The 14,557-nt window shown below is 35.7% G+C and overlaps 2 protein-coding genes and 1 long non-coding RNA gene across 3 annotated transcripts; all 3 read left to right on the top strand.

The window, feature by feature from the left end:
* The first annotated feature begins 3,427 nt into the window (after positions 1 to 3,427).
* Positions 3,428 to 5,144, top strand: LOC145634954 (uncharacterized). Its single transcript, XM_081686271.1, has 4 exons — positions 3,428 to 3,527; positions 3,629 to 3,686; positions 3,793 to 3,891; positions 4,916 to 5,144. Exons 1-4 carry the CDS (start codon positions 3,439 to 3,441, stop codon positions 5,006 to 5,008), a joined length of 339 nt encoding a protein of 112 aa, XP_081542397.1. The 5' UTR covers positions 3,428 to 3,438; the 3' UTR covers positions 5,009 to 5,144.
* A 3,944-nt stretch (positions 5,145 to 9,088) lies between these two features.
* Positions 9,089 to 10,103, top strand: LOC145634953 (uncharacterized). The gene is made up of 2 exons (XR_014113709.1): positions 9,089 to 9,455; positions 9,882 to 10,103. It is a non-coding gene; the product is annotated as an uncharacterized LOC145634953 (long non-coding RNA).
* Positions 10,104 to 11,121: 1,018 nt separating this feature from the next.
* LOC145637015 (uncharacterized) lies at positions 11,122 to 12,564 on the top strand. The gene is made up of 3 exons (XM_081688535.1): positions 11,122 to 11,319; positions 11,442 to 11,951; positions 12,214 to 12,564. The coding sequence occupies exons 1-3, from the start codon at positions 11,122 to 11,124 to the stop codon at positions 12,562 to 12,564; spliced, it is 1,059 nt and encodes a 352-aa protein (XP_081544661.1).
* Positions 12,565 to 14,557: the final 1,993 nt, after the last annotated feature.

Below are 14,557 nucleotides of genomic sequence, written 5' to 3'. Positions count from 1 at the left end.
TTTAGGAAGACACCCGGTGTGCACTTCTAGCCCCGGGGCATGCAAATAGTACCGTGTTGAGTTTGGTGGCGTATGGTAGTGCCCAACCGACGACGGGTGCTACGGCGGGGCCACATCATTACTCGGTTGGGATCGATTCAGTGGTTGCGGGGTTCGAAGACATCCCACTACCCGTACCGATAGAGGAGGTTGAGATAACAGCGCTTTGGCAAGCTGTAGGTAGCTTCGTTGATTGGCCACGTGCATGGGTGAAGTTGATTAATAAGGAGGTAAATTAGCTACTCACTTGACTATTTTCTTCATTTCTCAACTTTTAAACTCCTTGCATATCAAAACAACTCATAATCACATATTTATAAGTGTTTGTCATTTGAAATATCATTAAAATCGCTAAGTTCTAAGGTTTTGGGTCCAATTCATCAAACTAAAGCCACTTTGAGCCGAAATGGCTACTCACTTGCCTATTTTCTTCATTTCTCAACTTATAAACTACTTGCATCTCAAAACAACTCATAATCACATATTTATAAATGTTTGTCATTTGAAATTACATAAAAATCGCCTAGTTCTAAGTTTTTGGGTCCAATTCATCAAAAAAAGCCATTTTGACCCGAAATGGCTACTCACTTGCCTATTTTCTTCATTTCTCAACTTATAAACTCCTTGCATCTCAAAACAACTCATAATCACATATTTATAAGTGTTTGTCATTTGAAATTACATAAAAATCGCCAAGTTCTAAGTTTTTGGGTCCGATTCGTCAAAAATAGCCATTTTGACCCGAAATGGCTACTCACTTGGCTATTTTCTTCATTTCTCAACTTATAAACTACTTGCATCTCAAAAAAACTCATAATCACATATTTATAAATGTTTTTCATTTGATATTACATAAAAATCGCCTAGTTCAAATTTTTTTTTTTAAAAAAAATAAGCAACTTCCGCCGCACCGGGACACCCGAGGGAGCCGCCCCCGCTGCCGGAACAGCAAAGGCAGCCCCAACGAGGCCACAGCAGCCCCGACAGGTGGCTGCCAAGGCTGTAGCAGCCATGACAGGTGGCTGCCAGACTGCTGCAGCCTCGGCAGCAGCCTGCCTGAGGTGCTGCAGCCTCGACAGGCGGCTGCCATGGCTGCTGCAGCCTCGGAAGGTGCTGCTACAGCCATGGCAGCCGCCTGTCGAGGCAGCAGCAGCCCAGGCAGGCTGCTGCCAAAGCTGCAGCAGACTGGCAGCCACCTGCCGTGGCTGCTACAGCCTTGGCAGCCACCTGTCGGGGCTGTTGTGGCCTCGGCACGGGCTGCCTTCGCTGTTCCGACAGCGGGGGTGCCTCCCTCGGGTGTCCCGGTGCGGCTGCCGTTGCATTTTTAAAAAAAAAAAAATTAAGCAATTTTCATCATTTCATCAAAAAGTAGCCATTTTGAGCCGAAATGGCTACTTACTTGCCTATTTTCTTCATTTCTCAACTTATAAACTCCTTGCATCTCAAAAAAACTCATAATCACATATTTATAAGTGTTTGTCATTTGAAATTACATAAAAATCGCCAAGTTCTAAGTTTTTGGGTCCAATTCATCAAAAAAAGCCATTTTGACCCGAAATGGCTACTCACTTGCCTATTTTCTTCATTTCTCAAATTATAAACTCCTTGCATCTCAAAACAACTCATAATCACATATTTATAAGTGTTTGTCATTTGAAATTACATAAAAATCGCCAAGTTCTAAGTTTTTGGGTCCAATTCGTCAAAAATAGCCATTTTGACCCGAAATGGCTACTCACTTGGCTATTTTCTTCATTTCTCAACTTATAAACTCCTTGCATCTCAAAACACCTCATAATCACATATTTATAAGTGTTTGTCATTTGAAATTACATAAAAATCACCAAATTCTAAGTTTTTGGGTCCAATTCATCAAAAAAAGCCATTTTGACCCGAAATGGCTACTCACTTGGCTATTTTCTTCATTTCTCAACTTATAAACTCCTTGCATCTCAAAAAAACTCATAATCACATATTTATAAGTGTTTGTCATTTGAAATTACATAAAAATCGCCAAGTTCTAAGTTTTTGGGTTCAATTCATCAAAAAAAGCCATTTTGACCCGAAATGGCTACTCACTTGCCTATTTTCTTCATTTCTCAACTTATAAACTCCTTGCATCTCAAAACAACTCATAATAACATATTTATAAGTGTTTGTCATTTGAAATTACATAAAAATCGCCAAGTTCTAAGTTTTTGGGTCCAATTCGTCAAAAATAGCCATTTTGACCCAAAATGGCTACTCACTTGGCTATTTTCTTCATTTCTCAACTTATAAACTCCTTGCATCTCAAAACACCTCATAATCACATATTTATAAGTGTTTGTCATTTGAAATTACATAAAAATCGCCAAGTTCTAAGTTTTTGGGTCCAATTCATCAAAAAAGCCATTTTGACCCGAAATGGCTACTCACTTGGCTATTTTCTTCATTTCTCAACTTATAAACTCCTTGCATCTCAAAAAAACTCATAATCAAATATTTATAAGTGTTTGTCATTTGAAATTACATAAAAATCGCCAAGTTCTAAGTTTTTGGGTCCAATTCATCAAAAAAAGTCATTTCGACCCGAAATGGCTACTCACTTGGCTATTATAAGTGATTGTGAGTTGAAACTTATTATTGCTCAAACTATTTCAGATTTCCAATGGAAGCAAAACTTCAAAGAGAAAGAGGGTGGAGAAGCCTAAAAGAATTGATCAACCTAAGAAGAAGCTTAGTGAACAACAGTCCAAGAGTGAACAAGCGTCGAAGTTGCACTCTTCGAAAGGTTCACCCATGCCACCTACTCCAATTGTTGAAGACATTGTTCTTCAATCGCTCTCTACTGACATGACCTTTCTTCACAACCGTGCTTGTCATTTGGTCGATCCCATGGAAGTTGCACTTCCTAAGTTAATGTTCCACTATGATGAGGATGCAATTGCATGGATCAGCAAAGAAGATGTGAAGGAATTTCTACGTGGTGCAAAGCTTAACATTTCCCTCATTCAAAAATTCATGAGGTACTTCAATGCCCACATAAAGTTCATACTTTTTTCAAGTTATTCAAATTGATGGTGATTATCCTACATCTGATAAATTAATCAATGTTCATGCACGCAGAGCACTACAGGAGCACTTAACTGACACTGATTCTCCTTGTAAAGTTGGGTGGTTATGCCCCGAGCAGTTATCCACTACTAAAATCATAGGCAACCCCCATGACGTGTTGTACTATGTTGAACAGAGTATAAGGGAATCAACGCGTGCGGGAGACAAGTTCATATTCGCCCCATGTTATAGAGAGTATGACTAACCATGTCAAATTCAATCGATTTGGCCTCATTATATGTTGACTCCTAAATATTAATTACCTTGTCTATTGTGAACTTATGTAAGGAGCATTGGAGCCTCATGGTGATTTGTAATTCCACTAACACAATTTATCACCTTGATTCAGCTCGATCATCGGAGAAGTGGCTCGTGAAGTCTATATTGCAAAAGTAAATATATATAGCAACCTATAGTGATGATTATTGCTAATAATAACTAATTTAGTAATCATACGACCAATCAAATTTGATTGTATTTTTTTATACTACAGTGTTATGAAGAAGCTACATTGTCGTGCTCCAAAGGGTCCAACATGGAAGACACCGTTGGTAATTTACATGATATTATTGTGATTATCTTGAAAATCTATGGTAGTAAATATTTGCTCATTTCCTTTGCATTTTTCACTAATGTGATTTGTTTGTCATATGCTAGTGCGCACAACAAGAGAATGGACTTGATTGTGCTTTGTATGTGATGAGATTCATGCTTGACATTGTGACTCATTGTACGGACACTCAACAGCTTGATGAGGTAAGTCCTAAAACTTCTTGAAATGCTATATTGATGTGATTTCACGCCTTAGACACTTAATATTACCCAACAATGGCATGTTATGAGAAACAAAAAAGCTATTTCACAAGAAAGGTAGAAAATGGGCTGAATAGAAGTCATATGGGCCATGTTAGGGCCATTTTGTGTTAATATGCTCTTTTGATGTGATTTCTTTCCTTATACACATATAACTAGATAATATTGACATGTTATGAGATAAATAAAGTTCATTTAATAAGAAATGTAGGAAATGGGCAAAGTAAGGTCATATAGGCCATATTCGGGCCATTTTGAGTAAAAAGCGTCGTAAACCTTAATAAAATGCTCTCCTATACAATTTTAGGGCTTACACACATACAACTACCCAACATTGACATGTTATGAGAAAGAAATAGTTCATTTGATAAGTAATGTAGAAAATAGGCTACATAGAAGTCATATAAGCCCTATTTGGGCCATCTTGAGTAAAATGCGTTGTTAAACTTCTTGAAATGCTATATTGATGTGATTTCTAGCCTTAGACACCTAATATTATCCAAAAATGATATGTTATGAGAAACAAAAAGGCTATTTCACAAGAAAGGTAGAAAGTGGGTTGAATAGAAGTCATATGGGCCATATTAGGGCCATTTAGTGTTAATATGCTCTTTTAATGTGATTTCTTTCCTTATACACCTATAACTAGATAATATTGACATTTTATGAGATAAATAAAGTTCATTTAATAAGAAATGTAGGAAATGGGCAAAGTAAGGTCATATAGGCCATATTCGGGCCATTTTGGGTAAAAACCGTCATAAACCTTAATAAAATGCTCTCCTATACAATTTTAGGGCTTACACACATACAACTATCCAATATTGAAATGTTATGAGAAAGAAATAGTTCATTTGATAAGTAATGTAGTAAATGGGCTATATAGAAGTCGTATAGGTAATATTTGATAAAATACATATTTTTTGCCTAATTAATTATTTTTAAAATAATGTTTTTGTATTTCAAGTTTTGCAAGGTCCAAAAGGATGGTCCGTTGACAATCAAGGAGCTTAATGAAGTTCGTGACATGTTGGCGTCTTTCATCACCTTCAACATGTAAATGGCATGCATTGTAATTGTAAATTATTTATGTTAACTTTTGAACTATATATAACTTATTATTCATTATATATGTGTACTTACTATTATTTGTATATGTAAGCAACTTTTTTTTTTTTTTTTGTATTGCGTTTGGGAATATTTATATCTATATATATATATATATAAAATTGAATTCGTGTATCTAATATTATTTTTGTATATAATAATTAATAATATTATTATTAGTTATTATAATAATAAAATTATTAATTATTATATTTAATATAATTGCTGGAATTACAGGGTATTATTATTGCAGGTTTTTTTTTTAAAATATTATTGCACGATTGAAAAAAAAATTATACAAAAGGCACCGGTTAGGCAGGAACCGGTGCCTAAACTATCCACCACCCAAAAAAAAAATGGCGGGAGAGCAGTATTAGGCACCGGTTAACCGGTGCCTATTCTACCCTATGGCACCGGTTAACCGGTGCCTATTAAACCCTATGGCACCGGTTTTGAACCGGTGCCAAATAGGGGGTTTTTGGCACCCCTCAAATAGGCAGCGGTTCAAACCGGTGCCTTAGACCGGGTTTGAACCGCTGCCTAATGCGTTTTTTCTACTAGTGCTAAACCGGTTGTCCAAATTATCTTATTAGGCGTGATTTTCAATTACATATTCCCTTTAAACATGCAATATGGTGATCAATAAATATAATAGAACAAACATTAATATTGGAAGCAATTTAACAATAATAACGTGAGTCAAATCAAATAATAATAATAATAACAACCCTAATCATGATACTAGCAATATTAAAAATAAGAGTGATTAAATTAATTAATTACTCACATTCTGCGCGTTCCTTTGAATTGCTACATCATGAATAAACTGTTAGTAACTTCAATGAAAAAGTAAATGAAAATTAAATTAAATAAAAAGTAGAGTTGATTTGGTCCAAACCCTCAGTTATTTGTACCTTTCACGCCTTGGTTTAAGGACGGAACCTCAGGTTAAGTATAGACTCCTTGGAGTGCTTAGGGGAATTATTATGGAAGAATAAGGAGGCTAGAAATTAGGTTAAAGAGGGAGAAGAGAATGATTTTTGGTGTAAGGTGAGAGAGAATGATTATTGGTGCCCCGAACTGCAGAAAGGAGGGGGGTATTTATAGGGAAAATGAGCAGAGGGAACACACGGAACCCTAAAAAGATAAAAACCCTAAAAAAGGCTACCGCGACACGGAAGATTCTACCGTGTCACGGGGGAAATTAGCGTGACGCGGGGAAAAATAGAGTGACGCGGGAAATATTTGACCTACGGGAGTAAAAACGCGTGAAGGGATTACGCGGAAAAGACACGGAGTTGTCCCGTGTCACAGCACTGGCACCGTGACACGGGAATTCCTACCGTGACACGGCAGTAATTCCCGTGTCGCGGCATAGTTCCCCGTGACGCGGGAAAGTTTTAAGCACCGTGACACGTCAGCAACCCACCGTGACACGTCAGCAACCCACCGTGACACGGTAGAAAACGCCGTGACGCGGCAAAGTCCACCGTGTCACGGCATATGGCGCCGGTCACGGTACTTATGCCAAGTCACGGGGCACTAAAAAAACATGAAAATCCCCTCCAAATTACCGTGTCACGGGAATTTCTCCCGTGCCACGTCAGATCTTGCCGCGTCGCGGCATTTTAGCTGCTGCGCGGTAATTCCAGTTTTTTACGCATTTTTAAAATTATCATAACTTTTGATCCGTAACTCAGAATAAAGCATATAATTAATATATCATTGAAAAGCTTATCAAGTCTACTTTTCAACCCAATTGGAATCAGGTCAAAATAGTTTGTAGATTTTAAGATAGGGCCGTTTTAGTAGAAGGGTGTCGGTTCTGGGCCGAGTTTAATGTTTTGCTCATATCTTTTTCGTTATAGCTCGGAATTGGGCTTATGATATATGGTTGGAAAGATTATTTAAAGGCCTATCCAAAAAAATAATAATTGGATCAAAATTTTATAGCCATAAAATCAGTTTCTCTCAGTTTTGCGATGTGGACACGAAAAGTGGAAAATAGGTTATGGTTTAGGGAAATGAGCTAGAAATTGGATTGGTTCATGAAATATATTGGATAGAACATGGATTTAAGAACTCCAAAGATTAAATACTCAACTCGACCAATAATGGCGGTGAAAGGTGTTCATCAACGGGTTTGGTTTTGGGGAGACATTTTTAGGTGTCTACACTAGGGGTTGAGTCATTCATCGGTGGAGGGAATCATGGGTTGTAGACTAAGGAAAGGGGATGCGAAATCAAGATGTCTAGTAACCCAAAATTTTGTTCTTTTTCCGGTTCTTTCGCGGAATCTATGAGATGCTCACTAAGGGGAGATATGAGATTAGTAGGGGGAACGCGGTAAGACCGTTTGGGATGAAAGTGGAGTGTGATAACTAGTTCCTATGCTTAGCATATATATGTTTCAATCAACCTTAGATATCTTATAACGTGCATACCATAATTCACTTTAGAAAGGTTGTTATTCATTTGAATTATAGTCACTTTGTAAAGTCCATTTCGTAAAGATTTTGTTTCCTTTTTCCTTTTTCTTTTCTTTTTATGGTTTGCCTTTTGGGGTTTGGTGGAGAGTTATGGGTAAACTCTTAGGATACCCTTACGAGAGCATCACTCGTCCTCTAGGGCGATCTAGGGGTTTAAATGGCTTGTTGTAGCTAAAAACAACCGTGATTCCTACAACCGTGATTCCTACGACAGTGAGTCTTAGTGTAAATTCTCGTCTCTCTTTTTCTTTTTTTACTTTGAATAAGCCCTTCTTTTTCCTCTTTAGCCTTTTTTCTGCTCGGGACGAGCAAAAGTCTAGCTTGGGGGAATTTGATGAGTGTCATTTATGGCACTCATAGGGTAGTCTTTTAGGGTGATTTCTTTCCCTTTTCATGCTTTCTTCTCTTATTTTTGGTCCTTTTTCCTTTAGTTTCTCTTTCTCCTCCTTTCTTTATGATTCTCGTGTTTTCTTCGTGTTTTCCTTTCTTTTGGCTCTTTTTCCCTTTTATTTCCTTTCTTTGTTTGCTTGTGTAGGTACTTGGAGAATTATCTTTGCAAAGGAATAAAGTGGGGCCATAATGACTAAGAAAGGAAGAAGCATTTGGCTAGAGAGGGCTTAGAGAGGCCTTGGAGAGGCCTCGGAGAGGTCTCTAAGGAATTGCCAGCAGGCCGCGGGCGCGGGTCATGGAAGCCACGGGCGCGGGTCATGGAAGCACAAAATGGCAAAATGTGGCAGTAGCAACCCGCGGTTGCCCCCAGGGCTCTCCGCGGGCGCGGCAAAATTGGAGAGGGCGCTCCGTCTCAGAGAGACCGCGGCCCCCCTGATTGTTCTTTGGGAGCAGGGGAATCGCCGCGGGCGCGGGTTTAGATGTCCGTTGGCGCGGGAGTTTCCCAGACAGCCAGCGGAGGGTTCCGTACCCATTTCTCCGCGGCCGCGGGTTCATCGAGAGAGGGCGCGGGAAATCCGGAATTCTTCTTTGCTTATAAATACAATTGTAATTCCTTTTTGAATCCAACTTTTTGATAATATTTTCATTAGCTTAGTTTTAGAGAGAGAATTTAGAGAGAAGTTCTTGGATTTGGATTTGTAACTCAACATTTGATCAATCAAGTTTGGATTTCTTCATTTTCAATCATCAATATTAGTGAGAATCTCTTCCTTTATTTCATTTTCTTACTTACATGTTGTTTGATTTATGTTTGTTGCTTGTTTTCTTTGGATTTAAGTTTGATATTGTTGAATATTTTGATTTCTCTTAGATTTTGATTTAGAATGATGATCAATGCAATTTCTAGTTATTTGTTCTTGAATTTCACCATGATTAGTGAGTAGATTAGTTGCTAGGGAAAGGGGGAAGCATGTTTGATTGATGAATTTGCTAGTTGATGTTCTTTGATTGATTGATTGTTGCAATTAAATTGGTTGACATAGTTTTGCATGTGATTAATTAGACTCACTACTACAAAACTTGAAAAAGAGACCCCTAATAAAAGACCCGTTATTTGAATAACGGGTTTGTTTGGTATAAAAGATCACATATTAATTATAACGGGTCTCTTATATGTATTAGAAAAAAAACCATAGATATAAGAGACCCGTTGTTAAATCTGACGGGTCTTTTACCTTTACTCCTGAATCTTGAATGCAATAAAATGCCTCTTTTTATTTAAGTCATTCTCTCTCTTCAAACCCTAACTCTAAACTAAAACCCTCATCCTCTCTTTGAACCTGTTCCGCCGTCACTCTCTCTTCCTTAGCTTCCTGCTTGCTCTTTCTCCTCTCAATTTTCTCAGGTTTCAAAAAAAATGCCAAGTTAATTATATGAAGATGTGGTAAACAAGCCATATGAAGAAATATAAATACTACCGGCACTCATTAATTTCAATGGCGAATACCTCCATTTTTTCTGGTAAATAAGATTTTGTTTCGCTATTTTTCAATTAGTGAGGTATTATTCTTATGGAATAATTTATACTATTAGATCTTCAAGGGATCTTCAAGGCTTTGAAAAATTATTCATCCTAATTTTTTTTAGACAAATTTTATCCATTGTCTTTGTCATAGTACCGAGTAAATACATATACAATTAGTTCTTCATTGTTATTTTCGATGTTTTATTGCAAATTTCTTTGATTGATTGGATGTTAATTGCGATGAACATACATGCAGAGTGCAGTACTGATTTCATGGTTGCAATAATTGTATGCTTTTATAAATTGGATTTATTGTGGCCTCTAGTTGCTTGTAAAGTGGTGATTTTTTATAATAATTTTTAGTGCTCTTCTATTTTCTTTGTTTTTGTAAATTATAATGGTTCATTATTTTGTTTTGTCAGATTGCTTGATTTCATCTCACAAAATTATCAAACGAAGGAAGAGAATGGAATACTCAAGCCTTTTTTTTTTTTGAGGGAATGAATACTCAAGCCTTGATGTAATTACAATTGTAAAATTTAGTAACTTTGTTTTTTTTTTTAATTTGCTGGGATTTTATGTTGTTGTTTTTTTTAATTAATTTATTTAATTTTGTTTCAAATCAATTTTTATTTAGCCCATTATTATTCCAGTGTTCTTGAAGTGTAACTTACAAAAAAAAAAAAAAAAACGAAAATAAGTGTAACTTACAATATACTTCTAGTAGAATGAATTTTCTGCCATTTCGTATTTCGTATAAAGCGTAGAATACGAAAAATTCAAAATTTAAAAAAAAACCAATTTATTTTTTTTTTAAAAAAATTGAGAGCAGAGAGACCCGTTAACTAACATGACAGGTCTGTTTGATACCCACTAAACATTCCCCATTTCTCAAATAACGGGTCTCTTTCCCTTCAAAACTATTAATCTCAAATAACATGTCTTGTTGTCCTAAAAAACAGACCCCTTTCAATGAACGGGTCTCTTTATCAAAGAGACCCCTGAGATAGAGACCCGTTCTGAGGCGGTCTGTCAAGTATATTACAACGGGTCTCTTTGCCAATTTTTGTAGTAGTGACTAGGAGTGATCAACCTATAAGATTAATCTAGATTGCATTGCAACTCTTAATGACATGAACAATTGATTTGAAAGTTGCTCTAATTGATTGGGTTTGTTTATGATTCTCCTTGACTTGCCTTTCATAGTGACCCTTAGATTGGCCTATAGGAGATAGCATTTAAGCTCTCTTGATTGCTACTATTGTTTGTCCCTTGCAATACTTGAATTAATTGATTGAGCTTTAAACTAGCATTATCATTGAACTTGCATTTGGAACCCATATCCCTAGTGTTTAGACCTTTGATTTACTTGATTAGATTTGTTTTAGTTACCATAGTGCCAACCATAATCTCAATTCCATCTTCAAGGTAGCTTGACTTAGACTCTAGTTTTCATCATTGCATCCCCTAGGGATCGACCCTTAACTTGCCATATACTCATATAAGGTTGGTTAAGTGTTTACAAATTTAGTTTGAATTGGGGAAGGGTAGATAACGACCTACATTTTCCACTTGTCAAGTACGTTGAAAGCATTTGGATTACATAATTTAGTAGAAGATGATGATGATTTAATACGTGTAACCAAAGACATAAAAGATGCAATGAATGCACCGATACCACCAGAATGTCTAGAATGTAAATATAAGTTAAATCAGGCTCAACGAGTTGCATTTGATGTCATTCTGAATCATGTTACAAAGGGAAAGAATGGTGCTTTTTTCATAGATGGTCCTGGTGGAACAGGGAAAACTTTTTTATATAATGCTCTATATGCAGAAATCATATCAATGAATAAGAATGTTTACTAACAGCCACTTCAGGTATTGCTGCAGCCAATATTCCTTCAGGTAGAACTGCACATTCACGGTTTAAAATCCCTTAAGATCCTTTAGGCTCTCTTGCTTGTAATGTTCCTAAGCAGGGTATTCTAGCTGCACTTATAAGGGAAACAACGTTGATTATTTGGGATGAAGCTTCTATGGCTAAAAAGGAGAATATCGAATCCCTCGACTCACTATTCAGAGATATTTGTAGTTCAAGTGAATTATTTGGAGGCAAAATAGTAGTTTTTGGTGGGGATTTTAGACAAGTTCTTCCTGTTGTTCCACGCAAAACACAGCAAGAGGCAGTTACTGCGAGTTTAGTCACTTCTTCTCTATGGCCAAAGCTGCTGAAGTTCAGGCTTACTGAAAACTTAAGAGCTAAAGATGATCCTACGTATGCCGCTTTTTTGTTGGCACTGGGAAATGGTGAATTGCAAAACACCGAAGATGCATTTGTTGAGCTGCCACCGGAAATTGTTAAATCATGTTTTAATGGAGAAGCTGATGATGTACATCTAACAGCTGTAGCATTTCTAGAAATGGATATGCTTCCATTCAGCTCAGATATTTTTACTACAAGAGTTATACTGACACCGATGAATGAGGATGTATGCTATTAATTCAAGCTTGATTTGCAAATTCCCAGGTCAATCAGTAGTATATAAAAGCTATGACACAATGATTGATGAATATTGTGCCGTATATCCTACTAAATTTCTAAACAAGCTTTTTCCTGGTGGTATGAGTCCTCATGTGCTAGAGCTGAAAGTAAATAGTCATGTTATTCTGTTAAGAAACATTCTGCTATCATCTGGTTTGTGTAATGGAACAAGACTAATATGTAAATGATTTTTTCGTAATCTCATTTAGTGTGTTATTGCTGTTGGACATAATAAGGGTCAGCATGTGTTAATTCCGAGAATATCCTTACGCCCATCATACTCAACAGGCTATCCTTTTCAATTTCAGAGGAAACAGTTTCCTTTGAAACTTGGCTTTGCAATGATGATCAATAAAGCTCAGGGACAGACACTTAGTCAAGTTGTGGTTTTTCTACCACGATCATGTTTTTCACATGGACAATTGTATGTTGCGCTCTCTAGAGCTCGAAAATCAGCTAATGTCAGTGTAATAACTGAAGCCAATACTAAGCAACAAGATGCAACAAAGGCGAAAAATATAGTATCTTATGATATTCTTCGTTTGGCAGGAATCATTTAGCAGAATCAAAGGGTAAGTTATCATCATTTTTTCATACATAATAGTTAGGAGATCATGTATATTTTTGTAAAAACCATTTGTGAGGTTATTTTAATTTATATATAACTTCTAATTGTTTTCCTATAGGTTTGCAGTAATGGAACAACTTGGAATTCAGCCTAAGTAGTTTATTTTTGGGTTATTTTTCAGCTAAACTCATGTACATATAGATTGAAAAAATCAAGAGTAATGCCACATATTATAATGTAAGTGAAAATAGTGGAAAATTAGATATGTTAATCTTATTTTCATTATCAAGGAGAAAAAAAGGGGAATTTTTTTTTAAAAAGGCAAGAAAAAGGAGGAGACAAGAACACTATTACATGCTGAGATAGCTATGCATGCTTGCAATTTTCTTTTAGATTAGAAAGGGGATGGAAGTATCTGTAAGATTAATGCCACATATTATAATGTAAATGTAAATAGTGGAAAATTAGATATGTTAATCTTATTTTCATGATCAAGGGGAAAATTTTTTTTTTTAATAAAAAAAGAAAAAGGAGGAGACAAGAACACTATTACATGGTGAGAGAGTTATGCATGCATCCAATTTTCTTTTAGGTTAGAAAGGGGATGGACGTTTCCCACATCAACTTGCGCATGCATTCTTTTTTCACTTAATTTTCCACTATATAAGCAATGTATAACATCATTTACATTCTCTAAAAAAACCCTCTATATTTAAACTTATGCTATACATATCAAAAAATATCAAATACATAAACAATTGGTTAAGCTGTACCAGGTTCAACACACATCAATCAATCATTGGCTACTTCATAGGTATGATCAATTTAATTTTCATGTTTACATCAAAAAATCTGTTTTTACTTCATGAATTTAGATAGATTTGCATGTGTTGTTATTTTTCAGTATATGAACTCTTAATTTTCTCTGTTATAAACATTATGCATGCTAATAATTACTAATTTAAGTTTGCAAAGCATCTGTTTTAAACATGCAGTATGAAACTTTTATTTTTAAATCATAACATGCTTCAAAAATTTTACAGATTTTGCATAATAAGTAATACATTCTGAATACCTACAAGTGCATGCATAGTTTTCTTACCTTTATGCCTTATAAACAATAATTTAAGGAATGCAAACTGATTTATAAATCATAGACTTCAGATATTGTACAATAAGAGCAATGATGGATTGATGAAATTTTTCATGTCTAACATTTTGCATGCACAACAATTGTTTATTTAATTTTGCAAAACATACACTTAAGACATACAATGTAATACTCATACATTCAAAATATACAAAATACAGAAAAAAAAACTACAGAATTATAAATGTATTTTGAACCTGTACATATTGCATGCATTATTATCTTTGTTTTCTTCTTCTTGAACATCAAGTTAAGGCATATAGAATGATTTTAAAATCATCTGCATTAGATATTTTTCAATAACAATCAAAAGACTGATGATATTTATATTTCAAACATTTTGCATGCATAAAGATTGTTAATTTAAATTCAGATTTCATCCACTTAAGGCATGCAATATGAGACATGTTTGTAGTTTCTAAATATATTTACTTTGATCATGTTATTTCAAAATTGTTACACAGAGAACGGTTTCATGGCGCCACATCGAAAATTCCTAGATGAAATTGATACTACTACAAAAAATTTTAAGGTCAAAGTAAGAGTTGCAGAAAAAGATCGTCCACAGACTCTAAGCTCAAGATCGTCCATAAGGTTGAGTAAGGTCACAACTCTAAACTAAATTAAGTCTAAGCTCAAGATCCATAAGACCTTTTTAGAGCGAATTAAGTCAAAATTAAGGATCTTAAATTAAGGGACGAGCGAATTTATGATTTTTGTGCTACTACCCCCCCAAATGACATTAAGGATCCCTCAAACTCTAGCATTTATCTTACATAGCTGTTTTGTAGGAGCCTGGTGGGGTCTACCGACCCTGGGCTAACTTTGTTGTACC

The sequence above is a fragment of the Chenopodium album genome, chromosome 6 (assembly GCF_948465745.1).
Source record: "Chenopodium album chromosome 6, dcCheAlbu1.1, whole genome shotgun sequence".
NCBI lineage: Eukaryota > Viridiplantae > Streptophyta > Magnoliopsida > Caryophyllales > Amaranthaceae > Chenopodium > Chenopodium album.
This window is presented reverse-complemented; position numbering and strand designations above follow the sequence as displayed.

What these genes read in the sequence shown, in the direction of transcription:
- LOC145634954 (XM_081686271.1), top strand. Translation starts at nt 3,439, where the DNA reads ATGGTGATTTGTAATTCCACTAACACAATTTATCACCTTGATTCAGCT. An exon ending in CAACATGGAAGACACCGTTG is followed by an intron (nt 3,687 to 3,792) that starts GTAATTTACATG and finishes GTCATATGCTAG; the next exon opens with TGCGCACAACAAGAGAATGG. An exon ending in ACACTCAACAGCTTGATGAG is followed by an intron (nt 3,892 to 4,915) that starts GTAAGTCCTAAA and finishes TTGTATTTCAAG; the next exon opens with TTTTGCAAGGTCCAAAAGGA.
- LOC145637015 (XM_081688535.1), top strand. Translation starts at nt 11,122, where the DNA reads ATGAATGCACCGATACCACCAGAATGTCTAGAATGTAAATATAAGTTA. An exon ending in TCATATCAATGAATAAGAAT is followed by an intron (nt 11,320 to 11,441) that starts GTTTACTAACAG and finishes GTTCCTAAGCAG; the next exon opens with GGTATTCTAGCTGCACTTAT. An exon ending in TGACACCGATGAATGAGGAT is followed by an intron (nt 11,952 to 12,213) that starts GTATGCTATTAA and finishes AATCTCATTTAG; the next exon opens with TGTGTTATTGCTGTTGGACA.